This window comes from Carcharodon carcharias, chromosome 23, assembly GCF_017639515.1.
Source record: "Carcharodon carcharias isolate sCarCar2 chromosome 23, sCarCar2.pri, whole genome shotgun sequence".
Lineage (NCBI taxonomy): Eukaryota > Metazoa > Chordata > Chondrichthyes > Lamniformes > Lamnidae > Carcharodon > Carcharodon carcharias.
Window position 1 is genome coordinate 40,531,336 of NC_054489.1, and position 18,848 is coordinate 40,550,183.

Sequence of the window (18,848 nt, forward strand, 5' to 3'; positions counted from 1 at the left end):
GAGGGTAGATGGGGTTTCAGTTTAACACAGAGATAAAAACAAAAAAACTGCGGATGCTGGAAATCCAAAACAAAAACAGAATTACCTGGAAAAACTCAGCAGGTCTGGCAGCATCGGCGGAGAAGAAAAGAGTTGACGTTTCGAGTCCTCATGACCCTTCGACAGAACTACCTTCTGTCGAAGTTCTGTCGAAGGGTCATGAGGACTCGAAACGTCAACTCTTTTCTTCTCCGCCGATGCTGCCAGACCTGCTGAGTTTTTCCAGGTAATTCTGTTTTTGTTTCAGTTTAACATCTCATCTGAAAGGTGACATCACAAACAGTTCAGCACTCCTTCAGCACTACAATGAAGTGTCAGCCTAGACCAGATGCTCCATTTGGGTTGGGCTACCACTGAGCCATGGTGACATTGTATTAGGTGGCTTGGTATCCACTTGATAATTCCTTCTCACCATATAAAAATTAACAGCTGAAAGGACGGATGGACTGGGCTTTCAACTTGACCCTCATCTATGCACATCCAAGATGCAAGTGGGATTCATTAAACTAGAGGTATGCATGAGATGCAGGAGTCCAGCAGTTTATGTTCATGATATTAATCATGCAATATTTGGGTTCTATGCTTTTATTTGTTTTGGCAGATTAAACATTTAACAGAAAATCAGCACTGGGCAGTTAAATAACTCATCAGTATTGACTCTTACCTCTTGACCAGTTGCTGCTTCCATGTCTAAGAACAAGTCGAGTAAAGACCGAACCAACCGGGCAGCCTTGGCTTTACTGATGGAATTCAGGAATGGTCTGACGTACTTCAGCAGACCCCCCAGTTCTTTAGAGAGGAAAAATGAATTTCAAACATTCAGAGTTATAGTATGTATAAAAAGAAAGACAAGATCCTGAATTTTCTTTAGCCAGAGATAAACACTTAGTGGTATTTTAGTAGGTACCATTTCAGCACTTTCTCTCTTTGTATTGATGATGTTCTGAAGGCTTGGAAACCAATAAGCACCTAGAGCATTTTCCAACTCTTACTTAATTAGAATTTGGTGATCACTTTCACAATAGCTGCCCACAAACTCTGGGAAATGCATCTCTTTAGATTTAGTTTGTCACTTGATTACTTCTGCTCAAATCTTAATTACTGGAGCAATTTAAAGAGGAATGGTGAAGCAAAGAAATAGTCTGTGTTTTTGTGCAAGAGAGACAATGCCCCCTTAGCAGTATGCTAATGCATTCAAGAAAGATGACACAAAATATGTTGCTAGGTTTCAGAGCTCTCTTGATATGCAAGTGATTCTTAAGTTTGCCAAAAAGTTTCACAGGCCAAGCAGGAATTTTGTGCTTTCACTGGAGAGTCACAACTAGATATCAAATTATATCCAAATACAAAGTGAATTATGATCCATGCATTGAATGAGACAGTACATCCCAGTTTCGGAATTATATATATATGTATATATATATATATATATATATATATAAATAATTTATGTGTATTTAATTTAAAAATAGGAGAAAATTTTAAAATGGAAGCTAAACTGATGAATAGATCCCGGAGTATGTGGGGCCAAGATAGGGTAGACAGTAAAGGCTTGTTTCCTCTAGCTGAGGGGTCAATTACCAAGGGGCATAGATTTAATGTGATTGGTAGAAGGATCAGAGGGGACATGAGAAAAAAAACTTTTTCACGCAGTGGTTGGTGGGTGCCGGGAATTCACTGCTTAAATTGGCGGTTGAGGCTGAAATGCTCAACTCGTTTAAAAGGTACTTAGATCTGCATCTGAAGTGCTGTAATCTGCAAGGCTATGGATCAGGTGCTGGAAAGTGGGATTAAAATGAGCGGCTAGTTTCTTTTTAATCTATTTCTGGTTGGCACAGACATGAAGGGCTGAATGGCTTCTTTCTGAGCCCTGACTTTTCCATGGTTCGATGGAGTAAGGTTTGTTTCACAATGCACCCATTCTCAAGTGAGACAGCTCACAAGAAAGTTGTTTAGTATAAAATGATCAAAAACACATGCTTACCTTTTATACGAAAACACAACAGAACTCAATCCCAACAACATGATAAACAACCCAAGGTACAGTGCAATAAAAGGGAATTTGACTTACCAATCAATGCAAACCAGTGACCCTATGGAGGATTTATTATCACTAATATAGTTCAATAAAGTACTTACACGGGACAGTTTTGTGAACAATGACTCTACATGTTCTACACTGCCCTGAGAAGGTAACAATGAGGCACCTTTTTACAACAAATATTTGAACAGTCACTTGGTAGTACAGAACTTGAATATTGTGGAAAAGAGAGACATGTTGCTGAAGTTTTCCATCTTGCACTCATCAGGACAAATGCAAGAATGCCAAATTTTCAACCATCACAACAATTTATGCTGCAGGACAAAAGGGTGCTGACTGACTGGCAAGTTGACTCTGATTGCCTGAGGAGTTGCCATGGAGAAAGCAATGGGGAACTAGAGGCTCCACAAACTCCTGGATAATTCAAAAAAGGTGCAAGGCTTGAACATATTCCTTTTGTTGGCAGCAAATGGACCCCAGCATATGAATATATGTCACTTCTAGCAAGTGTAAATAAGCCATGGTACTCTCATGACTGATTTTCTTAAATTGTTCATTCGTGTAGCTATTAGCACACTTAAGATTATTTAGCAAGTGCTGCCTAATTTGGGAATCACATTTAACACTAGAGGTTTGTTTTGGGCTTTGCAAGCACTGACTAGTTGAATACGGTTTACACTCTGCCTATTACAAGCATGCAGTTTGATTCGATCAGCCAATTGCTGGGACATATGGCCTTTATACCTGGTATCAGAGTGGCACTGAAATTTACATACGATGTTACTCTATGTGGTAGGCAAAACGTCTTTTCGGTTTTCCTTAGACATCTTAATAAGCTCCATCGCATGCTCAGATTTACTTTTGAGATGGAGCATTCTAATGCTCGTCCTTTGCTTGACGTGCCAGTTGAGAAATCCACTAACAGGTTTTCCACTCTGACTAGCACACGCCTATCTCCGTCAGACAATATATACGTTGGGATTCCTATAGATCCACATGCTATAAGATTGGCCTAACCAGAAATCTTGTAAATAGGACCCTTGCCATTTGCTCACCTTGCACGCTTGACACTGAAATAGAGTACATCAAAGCCATCCTACAGGGCAATGGCTATCCTGATCAGATCATCGTTTGTGTATCAAGGAAACTCACAAATGGGCCAGACCGCTGCTTTCGGACATGAAAAGTGCTCAGTCTATCTCAAAATACCCTGGAAAACCAAGTAACTCAAATATTTGAACAACAGGATAAGCAAGTTGTTTCATACTGTTACTATTCTGTAGACCCATCCATGTCCCATGCTTTGATGCAGAGAATGCAGCACTCCTAAAGGTATATGAATCATCAGGTGACCCTGATATAGCAGACCACCTCATTAAATCTCTCAATGCTTGGGAGGAAAAAACAGGACAGTTCAATTTCACTCATTCCAGTCGCAAGTGCTGAAGCCTGATTTGCCACCTCGGAGGAGCCCAAAAATCACCTACACTAAATCGCCCTTCAGTCGCCCCAAACCAAGTTGCCAGTCACCTGCTCCATGGAGAGGACACCTTTGGAAAAGAAAATAAAGCGCATCACCTGTAACAAACTGAAAAAGCAACACCAGCAACATGCAGAACACAGCAGTACTGATCCCTGCAAGATCGCTTGAACTGGAGAAAGCATTAAGGGGCCTAAAATATGGCAAAGCAGTGGGGTATGACATTGGACCAGAATTCCTGAAACAAATTGGCCCTAGTCTTCCTGCCTGGCTAACACTGTTCTGCACAAGAATCATCAACTGAAACTCACTCCCAAAGCATCACATGTGGCAAAAGTCATTGCCATTCCAAAACCTGGGAAAGATCCCACATTGGCAGATAGCTAGTGATTGATTTCACTATTTTCTATGTGCTTTAACATCTTCGAGCATCTTAACCTACCATGTCCATCTCTGAAAAGGAGACCATCCTTAATGTTGCCCAAGCTGGTTTCCATAAAGGGCACCAGTGGTCAAGTTCTGGCACTCGCTACAAGACAGGCTAAGTGTTACTGGACCTCACAGCTACTTACAATGCAATGTAGCATACTGGCCTGCTCCTAAAGCAGTCCATAATGCTTCCAACCTAGGTCAGGACAGTTGTTGAAATACTCCTTTGCAACGGACAATTCAGAGTTCACTTGGGCAAGGGAAAAGTGCATGGAGAAGACTGACCAATGGACTATCACAGGGCTCAGTGCTAGCCCCAAGCTTGTTCAATGTATATACAAATGACCTGCCAACAACCAAGCCCACAAGTTCATCTACACTAATGACATCTGTTGTGCCACCCAAGTTCCATCCTTCTGCACTCTGGACCAGATCCCTAATAAAGTTGATGGACTACTGCAGCACATGACGTCTCACACTGAATTCCTCCAACTATATCCAACGTATTCCACCTCCATAATGCCAGTGCCAAAAGAGAATTTCATATCTACATGGATGGTCAGAGACTAAAAGCAAGATCAAAACCCAGCATACTTGGGAGTGACTCTAGATAGGACTGTGTCCTTCCAGGAACATCTGAAGAAAACAGCAGCAAAGGTGACCAAACTTGCTGGATCTAGTTGTGGTGCTGCTGCCACAACACTCCAGACCTCAGCAGTTGCTCTATCATACTCCACGGCAGAGTATCGTGCACCTGTCTAGCAAAAGATCATCATGCACACACATCTTGTTGATATTCAACTGAACTGAACAATGTGCATAATAACTTGGAATTCTCTGCTCAACACCGCTCCTTTGGCTTCCTGCTCTCACAAACATCACTCCCCCACACTACTGCTAACTAACGAAAACCTAAAAGCTGGTTGAAACCTTCTGTGCTGCACCTCATTTACCACTCCATGACAACCTGTTCTGCCTTCTATCTGAGCGCCCTTTCTGTGAAGAAATCACTAGCAAACATCCTTTGGATCAAGGAATGAGAAACATAAATCACCAACAAGTTCCTTGTGATAAACCCCATCTAGTGAATGGCAAGCTTTGAACTACCACAGCAAAAGTGGTTCTTGCTAAGCAGGTTCAGGACAAGCCAAGGCCACTGTGCACTGCGGCCTCAGTATAAACTCCTTATTTGCTTGTGGGAGGACACAAACAATGCTGTACATTAGCAAGGCGTGTCCCTTAACAGACTAAGTGATGGACTAATCACCTTTAAACTCAGCAAATGAGGCAGCTGTTGCTTGGCTTTGGGGATTTTCATTCACTAAATAATAAAACTATGCAAGTGGCATTTTCCACTAAAAGGATGCTGCAGTGAGTCCAAAAAAATGTTCTGCCTACCACGCAATTGAGCAAAGTCGTGCATGAATTTCAGTGCTGGTGCAACATCAGATGTGTTCCAGCAATTGGCTGATCGAATCAAACAGCACATTCCTTCGGTTGTTTGTAATAGAGTACAGACTGTATTCCACCAGTCTGCGCTTGCCAAACCCAAAACAAAATATCTGCTATTGGGTGTGATTCTGCAATTAGCCAGCACTTGCTGAACAATCCTGGGTATGCTAATAGCTATACTAACAACTAACTCAAGATAATCAGATGGGCTTCTAATGTGGCTCATTCACGCTTGTTTCACTGCATACAAAAGGAATATGTTCAAGCCTTGTGCTGTTTTCAAAACATGTGGGAGCTTGGGAATCCTACAGTTCCCTGTTGCTTTTTCCATGGCAATGCCTTGGCTAATCAGATTTTACCTGCCAACCAAACATCTTTTTCTCCTGTGGTATAAATTGTTGAGATCATTTTAACTTGGCATCCTTGTATTCACCCTGATGGGTGCAAGACGAAAGGCTTCGGCAGCATGTCTCTCTTTTCAGGAATATTCAAATATTTGAACAAACTACCTAAATAACTGAAGACAAACCATTCAATCAATTAGACATTATGCTGTAGTTTTCCACTACAAGGCCAATTAAACCACAAATAAAATTATATGCCACGGAAGGTAATTGGCAAAATAACCAGGACAGAATTATTTGTAAATATAGTGAGTTACGACACTCTGTAATGGATTGCCTGAAAGTGTGGTAGAAGCAAATTCAATCGCAACTTTTTAAGAAAGGAAATTGGATAAATAATTGAAGGGGGAAAAGAATGTAGGACCGTTGGTAGTGAGCAGGGAGTGGGACTAATTGGATAAAGCTTTCAAAAAGCCACACAGGCACAATAGGCTGAATGATCTCCTTCTGTCACATATCGTTGTGAAAATTACTTAATGCCCAGAAACTGTCAAAAGAAAAATAGTTTTAAGAGGAAACTAACTTCAAGTTCTAAAATCTTTGAAGTAATGCTCACAGAGATAATTTCAGTTTGCACACAGAACAGGATATACCCCAGGAGAGGACCACTTAATAACATCTGCTCTAAGGCTGCCTCTGATCAGCAAATTGAAAACTTAAAACAGGAAAGGATCACCAGGGATCTGATTTTTCTCTTCTAGGATCCAGCAGAATATCTTTTAATGCAACACATGTATCAACAGGAAACAGAATGCTCCATTATAAATAAGTTTTGTCACCCGGCCTCACATGCACTCTATATACAAGTTGTTGTACACATATCACCTTAATTAGAGGGACAACTGCTCTATAGTTTACCTGCTGCTTGCCCTGTTTTGGCTAAGAGACCCCCCAGCTCCAGAATGCTCTGTTCCTTAACACGGACAGCTTCTTCATCATCTTGCTGGATATCACGTTTCACTGAAAGATAGAACAAATGAGACATTTAGTCCAGTATCATTGGAAAAATATACTAGCTTGGGCTTTTGTCATGCACTGTGCATTGTCAAAATGCCTGCAGATACATCACTTAGGAGGCTTGTGTAGCAGGCTTCTCAATGGTTTTGTAAAATGCACTCATAGCACTTAGCTGAAGAAAAGCCCTTCAAAATGTTAGTGCTTATAGTTTCTAACAAGTGAAAACTTACAGGAAAACCAGCTTTGTAACTTTAGATGGTCAACTTCTTTGTGGTAGTAAGGGTCAAGGAAGGGAAACTTCACACAGGATGCAATTCACAGAAGAACTGTAAACATTGTGAATACAAATCTCCTCTTTGTATTGCAAATTTTATTTATACACGCTTTCCAAGAGGCTACAGGTGTGTCCACAATTGATATAGATCCCTGCGAAGGGGTCTCACGATGAGTAATCAACAGGCTGGTTACCATGCAGAAACAAATTCTGCTTATAACACCCAATGAGTTTGGTTTTACTCTCAAATACTAAAGTAAATTGCTGTTAACATACTGAGTTAGCTTAGGTCCTGAAAATTAGACAATAGTCTAGAAATAGGTCTTCATCAGCAGGCTTCTGTGAATTGGGCACCAGGAATGATCTGTGCAATGGAACGGGTAGTGCTAAGGAACACACTGTATTAGGCATCGAGCCTTAAGTCCACAAGACTAGCGAGTGTCAAAGCCTGAAATAAAAATAGTAAATGCTGGAAAAACTCAGCAGGTCTGGCAGGATCTGTGGAGAGAGAAACAGAGCTAACATTGAGTCTGTATGATTTCCTCCAAAGAGTTCCATGGACCTGAAACTTTAACTCTGTTTCTTTCACCATAGATGCTGCCAGAACTGAGTTTTTCCATCAGTTCCTGTTTTTATTTCAGATTTCCAGCATCTGTGGTATTTTGCTTTTGACTGTTAAAGCCTTAGCGGGTCAGGTGGATTGGCTGCAAAGAGGATTTCAGCCTCTTGTGCTGCGTTGTCAGGAACCCTCAGATAGATCTTTGTGGGGAATGGATGGGAGGAAAGTGCTTCAGCATTGTGTGTCTCAGCTCAAGATTCAGCCAAGTAACTTTTCTTTTAAAAAAAGTTATTTTTTTTGGTGACATTCAGGGATGAACAATTTTGGACAGGGGACCTGAAACAAGAGTTAGGTCATGCGAATGTATGAGGGGGACTTAATCCCTGTTTCAAGCATCATTCCCAACACCTCTTCTGCTGCATTCACCAGTAAAGCACATGCTCCCTGCCATAATGGACACATTGCACTCATTTTTTTTTGTCTGTAAAATGGGTGAGGCAATTGAGGCAACAAACGCCACAGGAAAGGGTTTATCAGCCCTTTAGGGATGCTTGCTATCATGAGGACCTGGTACTCTATAATCAATAAAAGAGCTAATATCTATTTATCTCCAGGTTCCTTCAGCAAGTTTCCAAAGGCACAAGTGGCAAGCTTTCTGCCTTTGAGTGGGGAAGATCGGTAAAAAGGGAAAGCCTCAAGCTGACAAGAAACACAAGAACCACCACCTAGTGCTTAAAGCTTTATAGCGTTGAGTGAACTAAACATTTTAAATCTCGCTGATAAATTGGCCTGTGGGTGTTTTTAAAATAGTAATTTAAACTGGTACTGGGGAAATACAAGTATTGTATTAAATTTCTAGCATAACTAGTTAAATGCTATTCATAACTATGGAAAATCGCAGAGTAATATTTCTAAACTTGAAACCTCATCTGTTAAATGAAACAAAATAAAGATGGCAGGATAGGTGGGCAACATCTGCAGCATCCACAGCTCGAGGAGCTTCAGTTCAGAGTTAATGAGCCGCAGTCAGAGCTTCAGATGCATGCATTCATGATGGGGAAAGCTACCCGGACACCTTGTTCCAGGAGGCAGTCACACCCTTTAAGTTTGGTACTTCAGATTTGGTCTGTGGTCAGGGACAGACGGGTGTGACTACAAATGAGGTCAGTATGGAGATCCAGAAAGTAGCAATGCAGGAGGCCTTAGAGGCCCTTAGAGAGTGACGCTGGGAACTAATAATGGGGATCAAGGAAAAACAAGGAAACACTTTGAACAAGTGTTTTCTATCTGTCTGCACAGCAGTAAGTACAAAAAGTATCCCAAGAACAATAGAAAGGCAGGGGACAACAAGGGGGAACTTAAAAACAATCTCTATCACTAGTGAAAAAGTACTAGGAAAACTAATTGAATTGAAGGTTGACAGGTCCCCGTCACTGGATTACAACCAATGCGTCTACCATCACTGCAGCAACTTCTAAGACTGGTCCGCCAGTCTTAGAAGTTGCTGCAGAGATGGTAGACGCATTGGTTGTAATCTTCCAAAATTCCCCAGATTCTGAAAAGGTCCCAGAAAATTGGAAAATACAAATGTAACACCACTATTCAGGAAAGAAGGGAAACAGAAAGCAGGAAATCATAGGCCAATTAGACCAACATCTGTTAATTGGGAAAATGCAAGAATCTATTATCCTGGACGTAGTAGCAGGACATTTAGAAAACCATAATACAATCAGGCAGAGTCAATATGGTTTTGTAAAAGGCAAACGGTGTTGGAGTTCTTTGAGGATTTAACAAGCAGGGTGGATTAAACGGGAACTAGTAGATTTGGATTTCCAAAACGCATTTGATAAGGTGCCACGTAAAAGGTACCACACAAGGTAAGAATTCATGGTGTTGGGGGTAATATATTAATATGGAAAGAGGATTGGCTAACTAACATGAAACAGTCAGAATAAATGGATCATTTTTACGTTGGCAAGCTAACGAGTGGAGTGCCACAGGAATCAGTGCTGAGATCTCAACCATTTACCAACTATATTAATGACTTGGTGAAGGGACAGGTTGGATCGTAACGAAATTTGCTGATGACACAAAGATAGGTAGGAAAGCAAGTTTCAGGAGGATACTAAGAGTCTGCAAAGGGATACAGATAAGTTAAGTAGTTAGGCACAAATTTGGCACATGGAGTATAATGTGGGAAAATGTGAGGTTGTCAACTTTGGGAGGAAGAACAGTAAAGCAGAATATTAATAACAGAGTGTGACTTGCCAATGCAGCCAAGTGCATTGTGTGTGTGCCAAGTGTGTCGGCAATTTGCCAGCTAGACAGGATCCATTTGTCAATGTGCACGTTGATGTCAGCATGGCTGCAACTACACCATGTGCCTCTATGGGATGAACACACATCTATGTATCCCACACTCTCTCCTCCCCCCACCCCACCACAGCCTGTCTCTCTCTTCCAAACGCAGCCTGCCTCTCGCTCACTTCCCCCCACGCAGCCTGTGTTTCGCTCCGTCTCTCTCTCTACCCCCACGCAGTCTGCCTCTCTCTCTCTACCCCCACGCACCCCGTCTCTCTCTCTCTACCCCCACGCACCCCGTCTCTCTCTCTCTCTACCCCCACGCAGTCTGTCTCTCTCTCTCTACCCCCACGCAGTCCGTCTCTCTCTCTCTACCCCCACGCAGTCCGCCTCTCTCTCTACCCCCACGCACCCCGTCTCTCTCTCTCTACCCCCACGCACCCCGTCTCTCTCTCTCTACCCCCTCGCACCCCGTCTCTCTCTCTCTACCCCCACGCAGCCCGTCTCTCTCTCTCGACCCCCACGCAGCCCGTCTCTCTCTCTCGACCCCCATGCAGCCTGTCTCTCTCTCTCGACCTCCACGCAGCCCGTCTCTCTCTCTCTACCCCCACGCAGCCCGTCTCTCTCTCTACCCCCACGCAGCCCGTCTCTCTCTCTACCCCCACGCAGCCCGTCTCTCTCTCTCTACCCCCACGCAGCCCGTCTCTCTCTCTACCCCCACGCAGCCCGTCTCTCTCTCTCTCTCCACCCCCACGCAGTCCGTCTCTCTCTCTCTCTCCACCCCCACGCAGTCCGTCTGTCTCTCTCTCTACCCCCACGCAGTCCCTCTCTCTCTACCCCCACGCAGTCCCTCTCTCTCTACCCCCATGCAGTCCCTCTCTCTCTACCCCCACGCAGTCCCTCTCTCTCTACCCCCACGCAGTCCCTCTCTCTCTACCCCCACGCAGTCCCTCTCTCTCTACCCCCACGCAGCCCGTCTCTCTACCCCCACGCAGCCCGTCTCTCTACCCCCACGCAGCCCGTCTCTCTCTCTCTCTCCACCCCCACGCAGTCCGTCTCTCTCTCTCTCTCCACCCCCACGCAGTCTGTCTGTCTCTCTCTCTACCCCCACGCAGTCCCTCTCTCTCTATCCCCACGCAGTCCCTCTCTCTCTACCCCCATGCAGTCCCTCTCTCTCTACCCCCACGCAGTCCCTCTCTTTCTACCCCCACGCAGTCCCTCTCTCTCAACCCCCACGCAGCCCGTCTCTCTACCCCCACGCAGCCCGTCTCTCTACCCCCACGCAGCCCGTCTCTCTACCCCCACGCAGTCCCTCTCTCTCTACCCCCACGCAGTCCCTCTCTCTCTACCCCCCACGCAGTCCCTCTCTCTCTACCCCCACGCAGTCCCTCTCTCTCCACCCCCACGCAGTCCCTCTCTCTCTACCCCCACGCAGTCCCTCTCTCTCTACCCCCACGCAGTCCCTCTCTCTCTACCCCCACGCAGTCCCTCTCTCTCTACCCCCACGCAGTCCCTCTCTCTCTACCCCCACTGGACTGGTGCTCAAATTAACAGTATAGACCTAGCAAGCTCGGACAATCAAACTGTGCACACACAGTTAATGCTGTAAGTTGACAAACTGGGAACTCCCCAGCATATCATATGGGGCCTGGATGATATAGCAAGCCAGGGAAATCCTCCAGCTGATGGAGCATGGAATCTGCTGGAATTTTCTTTAATTCATGGATGTGGGCAGGACTGGTGAGGTCAACATTTATTGCCGGTCCCTAATTGCCCTTGAGATGGGGTTGTGTGCTGCCTTGAACTGCTTGCAGTCCATGTGTTGAATATGGATTATGAACAAAAGGTGGAATGTAGAGCATAAATACCCAACCACCATGTGTGTGTCAGATTCGCAGGCTTACAGGAGTGCTGCTGACTCCCTTTGTCTGCACTACCACTAAGTATATGCACAAGGGATGAAGCAGGTATGAGGTCAATCCTGGGGGTGTACATTATGAGGCAAGGAAAGCTAGCCAGCCCCGTTTTCAGGATGGAGAAGATAATGGCCCATTTGTAATTGTATGCGAAACATAGGGGCGATGCAAAGGTTAGGAATTACGGAAACGTGAGCATGTTGCATTTATGTCGGATTACATCTGGGTGATCCCAGACATATCAATTCTGTACGTAGGCAGGACACCTGGAAATATGCCCACGATTAAGGTGACTGCTATATCCCTGCCTGCAGGTACCTTTGGGATTCTGGTAGCATCAGCTGCAACATGTCAGGACAGGCAGGCTGTTGCCTCCCTTGCATGCAGAACTATCGGGGAAAGGAACAGACTGGACAGTGTCATCCTCAGGGCCACTGACAAGCTTCATGGGGACAATAAGCTGCCTATTAAAATGCTCCAGCTTTGTGCCTCACACTGCAGCTACTCTCAATCATAAATCAAGTCCTGTTAGACAAACGCAGCCAACATCATACCCATACACAAAAGATAGTAAGTTATGGTCTCTGGAACTTAAGCATGAGTTCCACAATTACGTGGAATATTTGAATACGAGATTCCATTTCTGTCAGAAGACTTTATTAAGCTCATGTCATGTCTAAATTCCTCCCTGCAACATTTCAAAGTTCAGGCAAGAGTACTCAAATAGTGTTTAATTGATAGCTCAGGTTGGTGGGATATCAGGCTTAAGATATCAGCTCAACTTTGGATTTCATATTATTTCACATGCCAATGTGTAAACTGATAACACTAGCTTACCTAAATGTAACACCTGTAACTCACCTATTGATGACTATGCTAGACAAGAATGAACACTGCACTGGGACGTAGAAGGATCAGCTAAGGAAGGAAATGAAATCACAAATAAATATTGGGTCTGAACATCCTCTAAGTGCCAATCAGTGTCAGACTGCCATGCCGTTCCTAGTTTTTTTTAATCTGAATATTTTTTCTATCCTGTCTTGCCCGACCTTCCAACTCAGGCTGGGAGAGATTTGGGCAGTGTAGTGCGTGCCCACAGCCTTGAATCGAGTGTAGCTCAGTCGGATGCAAGGATGCCACACCCTTTTTTTTTAAACGGCACTAACAGCTGTAAACAAGGTAAGTTAAAGATCCAGCCAAGGTTAAAGGTCCTTGACAGGCCAGGGAGAAGGCAAGTGTATAAAGTAAGTGAGTAGGATTTTGGGGGCATCGGATCAGGTTTCGTTGGGGGGGGGTTTGAGTCAGTTCTGGTCCTGGCCAGGGGCAGGGGGGGTGCTATAGAATCAAGTGTGGCTCTGTACAACAGTTACCCAGAAGTTAGAGGGTTTAATTCTTCTAACTTTTTCTGGGTAACTATTGATGTAACCCAGTTGGAATCACCTGAAGTTTGTGATTTAAATTGCATTTTTGGATGGTTACCAGTGCAGGGCAATTACCTAGGGGAAATTTGCACTTCCAGGCATTTGCCGTGCAAACCTTACCTGTGAACCTCTGGGAGGGGTTCACCAGCACACCTTTGGGGTACCTTCCACGCCTCCCTCCAATACCATGTCCTGGAGCTCAGACGTTACAGCCCAATAAAAAATTCCTTCTTCTGAAACATATTTGAGACCGTCTTGTAAACAACAATAACAGTTAAGCACATCAGGAGAAGAAAGCAGCAAGTAGATGCTTCCCTCTGGGGGTGAGGGGAGCGTGTGGGGGTAGAACAGAACCGCATGAAAGTAACAAAGTCAGAGATGGAGAGCTCCATGCCTCAAAAAGTGTGGATATGTCTCTCTCACCTCTCCCGGCCCATCTCTCACACCCTTCCCCAGACCGTTTCTCTCTCACCCATCACTCCCTCCCCCAGTCCATGCCTCTCTGTTGCACCCCATCCCCTCGGTCTATTCATCTCTCTCCTGCGCAGCCCCCCACCACCCCCCCCCACCCCCCCCTCCCTCCCCCTACCCCGCCCCCTCCCCCTCCAAGTCCACCTCTTCCTCTCCGCCCCCCCAAACAGAATCCCTTTCCTCTCTCCGCTCACTTAGTCTCTCTCTAACAGCAGTGACAGGGGTCTGCACAAGGACAGGAGGCCAGGCAATAAGGGAAAGGCAGGTGCAAGCCCCAGGTACATCCAACAATTTACAGGATTTGGTGGATATACCTGCAAATGTTAAAGAAGCAATGTCGGAAGAGACCATGGTTCTCAAAGCAGACAGTCACCCACCTCTGCGTCTCAATTTAGGACAGCCTGCACCCACTGGGATACAGCAGGCGCAAGATGCCAGTGGCTTTGAAGTCACTGCAGGTCTCAATTGCCCTGACTTTGCTTCCTCCTAGGGATCAACCGGTAACATTTGTGGGATCCTATAAGCAGCCATTCACCCCTCCAAAGAGGTCACAAAATCACTGCACAAGAGGGTTGGAGAGTGCATAAGATTCAGGATGGATGAGGACTTTCAGATGGAGAGCAATGGGATTTGCAGCCATGGCCAGGTTTCTGTGTGTTCAGGGTATAACAGCCATCGAGGCACCAGAGTGACGGTTGTTCAATGTGTAGGTAGTCTGTGACCACAGGAAGCAAATAATGCACGATATCCAATCAGCAGCCACAATGCCTATGTGCTGTGCTACCTGCAGCTGCTGGCACCCATTTGTCCCAAGGCCACTGATTAATTCCACCAGTAATGCACTTGGGGGGGGGGGGCGTGTGTGCTAACAAGGCAAAGGATTACACTATGAATGGTAGGACCCTGGAAAGTACTGAAGATCAGAGGGACATTGGTGTACATATCTATAGATCCCTGAAGGCAGCAGGGCAGGTAGATAAGGTGGTTAAGGCGGCATATGGGATGCTTGCATTCTATGCCTCGCCTAATAAAGGCAAGAGCAGAGAGGTTATGCTGGAACTGTATAAGATGATGGTTAAGCCACAACTGGAGTACTGCGTGCAGTTCTGGTCATTATAGGAAGGAAGTGATTGCACTGAAGAGTGTGCAGTGGAGATTTATCTGGATGCTGCCTGGGCTGGAGGGTCTGAGCTATGATGAAAGATTGGATAGGATGGGGTTGTATTCCTTGGAGCAAGAAAGGTTGAATGGGGGCCTGATAAGATTATGAGGGGCAGAGATGGGGTGGATAGGAAGGCATATTTTCCATTAATAGAGGGGTCAATAACCAGGGGGCATAAATTTAAGGTAAGAGGTAGAAGGCTCAGAGGGGAGTTGAGGAGAAATGTTTTCACCCAGAGGGTGGTAGGAATCTGGAACTCACTGCCTGAAAGGGTGGTTGAGCCAGAAACTCTCGTAACATTTAAGTAGTATTTAGATATTCACTTGCATTGCCATAGCCTCCAGGGCTATGGGCCAAACGCTGGAAAATGGAATTAGCGTAGTCAGATCTTTGTTGACTAGCGCGGACACGACAGGATGAACGTCATCCTTCTGTGCTGGAGATGACTATGAGTCTATAATGGATAGATCCTCTGTGACAGGGGCAACAGTCTTTGGACCTGACAATGATGTCGCCAGATCCCCTTGCAATGAGGCAGAAGCAAGGTAGAATGCCAGTCACGTCACAATAAAGGTCACAACAGAGCAGACTATTGGTCTTCTGAAGATGCACTTTGGTTCTGGGGGTGCCCTGCAGCAAGACCCATTGTGGGTCACCCAAACAGTCATTTGTGTACTGTGTGCTACATAACCTGACCTGGAAAAGAGAAACCATCAGCCTGCAGAAGAGGAGGAGGCACAAGCCTCATCTGACAAGGAGGTGGAGAATGAAATTGAAGGGGGAACCACAACTGGCTGCTGACAATGGCCAGCCATGGAGTTAGGTGCATAGGAGGCATGGGAACACCTCAGCCCTGACCCACTCACAAAGGCTGATCCCCAGTAAGGGTCATCCATTCACCAACTTAACTATCTTGCCATGTATGGCACATGTCCTTGCAATGATGCCCTCATATTGTCCTCCCACTGCCATTACATGATATCAAGAAACAGTTGAAGATTACTGCAAAGGCTAAGGGCCTTGAAAATATTCCAGCAATAGTACTGAAGTCTTGTGCTCCAGAACTAGCAGTGTCCCTAGCCAAGATGTCCCAGTACAGCTACAACACTGGTATCTACTCGGCAATGTGGAAAACTGCCCAGGTATGTCCTGTACATAAAAAGTACGACGAATCCAACCTGGCCAATTACCATCCCATCAGTCTACTTTCAATAATCAGTAAAGTGATGGAAGGGTCATCAACAGTGCTATCAAGTGGCAGTTGCTTAAGCAATAACCTGCTCACTGACCCTCAGTTTGGGTTCCACCAGGGCCACTCAGCTCCTGACCTATTTACAGCCTTGGTTCAAACATGGACAAAAGAGCTGAACACCCAAGGTGAGGTGACAGTGATTGCCCTTGCTATCAAGGCAGCATTTGAGTGCGTGTGGCATCAAGGGGCCCTAGCAAAACTGGAGTCAATGGGAATCAGGGGAAAACTCTCCACTGGTTGGAGTCATGCCTAGCACAAAGGAAGATGGTTGTGGTTGTAGGATGTCAGTTTCATCACCTCAGTTTCAGGCATCACCACAAGGTAGTGTCATAGGCCCAACCATCTACAGCTGCTTCATCAAGGACCTTCCTTCCATCATAAGGTCAGAAGTGGGGTATTCGCTAATGATTGCACGGTGTTCAGGGCCACTAACGAGTTCTCAGAAACTGAAGCAGTCCATGTCAAAATGCAGCAAGACCTGGACAATATCCAGGCTTGGGCTGACAAGTGGCAAGTAGCATTTGAGCCACACAAGTGCCAGGCAATGACCATCTCCAACAAGAGAGAAGCTAACCAGAGTCCCTTGACATTAAATGGCATTACCATCATTCAATCCCCCACTATCAACATCCTGGGGGCTTACCATTGACCAGAAAATGAACTGGGCTGGCCATATAAATACTGTGGCTACAAGAGCAGGTCAGAGGCTAAAAATCCTACGGTGAGCGACTCACCTCCTGACTCCCCAAAGCTTGTCCACTATCTACAAGGCACAAGTTAGGAAATACTTTCCATGTGCTTGGACGAGTGCAGCTCCAACAACACTTAAGAAGCTTGACACCATACAGGACAAAACAGCCCACTTGATTGGCACCCTTCTACAAACATTTACACCCACCACCAACGCACAGTAGCAGCAGTGCGCACCATTTACAAGATGTACTGCAGGAACTCACCAAGGCTCCTTAGACAGCACCTTCCAAACCCACGACCACTACTATCTAGAAGGACAAGGGCAGCAGACACACAGAACTCCACCACCTGCAAGTTCCCCTCCAAGCCACTCACCATCCTGACTTTGAAATATATTGCTGCTCCTTCACTGTCGCTGGGTCAAAATCTTGAAACTCCCTCCCTAACAGCACTGTGGGTTCAAGAAGGCGGCTCACCACCATTTTCTCAAGGGCAATTAGGAATGGTTAATAAATGCTAGCCTAGCCAGTGATGCCAACATTCCTAGAATGAATTAAAAAAAGAAGTCCACCTCACAACTGGCAAACAAGTTCACATTGCTCCTTGCCCACATGAGCACACACGAATTAAAAACAGCCATTTAATGTCAGACTAACAATCCTTCCAGACACAATATATAAGCACCAGTGCAACCCTACCAGGTCTATGTAACACTTGAGAAATGTTTCTGGGTGCTGCTGCAAGGTGCATCCCCGGCATCTGCAGATATGCAGGGGGCAGCCTGCTGGTGACATTGCCCCATGGCCTTTGATGACCTGGAAGCGTCAGCGCAACGGGCAAGGTTTTGAGCCCAGGCGGGAGAGAGGCTGGCAGATGGACGGCCAGCCCAGGCGGGAGGGAGGCTGGCAGATGGACGGCCAGCCCAGGCAGGAGGGAGGCTGGCAGATGGGCGGCCAGCCCAGGCGGGAGGGAGGCTGGCAGACGGGCGGCCAGCCCAGGCGGGAGGGAGGCTGGCAGATGGGCGGCCAGCCCAGGCGGGAGGGAGGCTGGCAGATGGGCGGCCAGCCCAGGCGGGAGGGAGGCTGGCAGATGGGCGGCCAGCCCAGGTGGGAGGGAGGCTGGCAGATGGGCGGCCAGCCCAGGCGGGAGGGAGGCTGGCAGATGGGTGGCCAGCCCAGGCAGGAGGGAGGCTGGCAGATGGGCGGCCAGCCCAGGCGGGAGGGAGGCTGGCAGATGGGTGGCCAGCCCAGGCGGGAGGGAGGCTGGCAGATGGGCGGCCAGCCCAGGCGGGAGGGAGGCTGGCAGGTGGGCAGCCAGCCCTGGCGGGAGGGAAAGTGACGAGGCGGCAAGTCCAGCCGGGAAGGAGTGTACAAGTAATAAGTTCAGCTGGGAGGGAGAGGGAGTGGGAGTGTTGAGGTGGGGGTGCTGCACGTTTTCAGCTGACTTTTAAACTACAGTAGATGCATGCATGCCAAGCAAAATTTGACAATGCAGAATTTCTTTGATTGTGATTGATCAGCAACAATTACAAGCAACTGCCTGAGACATCGCTGACAGTGACATTTCAAACAATGACACTGCATTTGTGCAAGTGTGGGTAGTGTGTCATCCAGTGGCTGCATTAAGAAACACTGCCTATTTAAATGGAGAAAGGCTGTACAATGCTGTGGGAGAGAGGGATCTGGGTGTCTTTGTACGTAAATCACAAAAGTTAGCTTGCAGGTACAGCAAGTAATTAGGGAGGCAAATGGAATGCTGAAAGGGGGATGGAGCAAAAAGAAATGTAAAAGTCTTGCTACAACTGTACAGCACGTTGGTGAGACCACACCTAGAGTGCTGTGTACAGTTTTGGTCTCCTTACTTAAGAAGTGCATTGGAGCTAATACAGAGAAGATCCCCGGAACAAAAGGGTCATCTGACAAGAAAATGTTGAGTAGGTTGCATCCACCATGAGGGGGCTTGACAGGGTGGATTCTGAGTAGGTGTTTCCCCTTGTG

At 46.2% G+C, this 18,848-nt stretch overlaps 1 protein-coding gene across 2 annotated transcripts in view; it reads right to left on the bottom strand.

The window, feature by feature from the left end:
* Nucleotides 1-18,848, bottom strand: part of LOC121269007 (26S proteasome non-ATPase regulatory subunit 11) — a 100,302-nt gene that overhangs the window by 55,022 nt on the left and 26,432 nt on the right. For both annotated transcript variants that reach the window (XM_041173356.1, XM_041173357.1), the window contains exons 2-3: nucleotides 6,704-6,805; nucleotides 704-828 (exon numbers count right to left, since the gene is read on the bottom strand). In XM_041173356.1, the coding sequence (XP_041029290.1) occupies nucleotides 704-828; nucleotides 6,704-6,805 (227 nt within the window). The remainder of the gene's footprint in view (nucleotides 1-703; nucleotides 829-6,703; nucleotides 6,806-18,848) is intronic.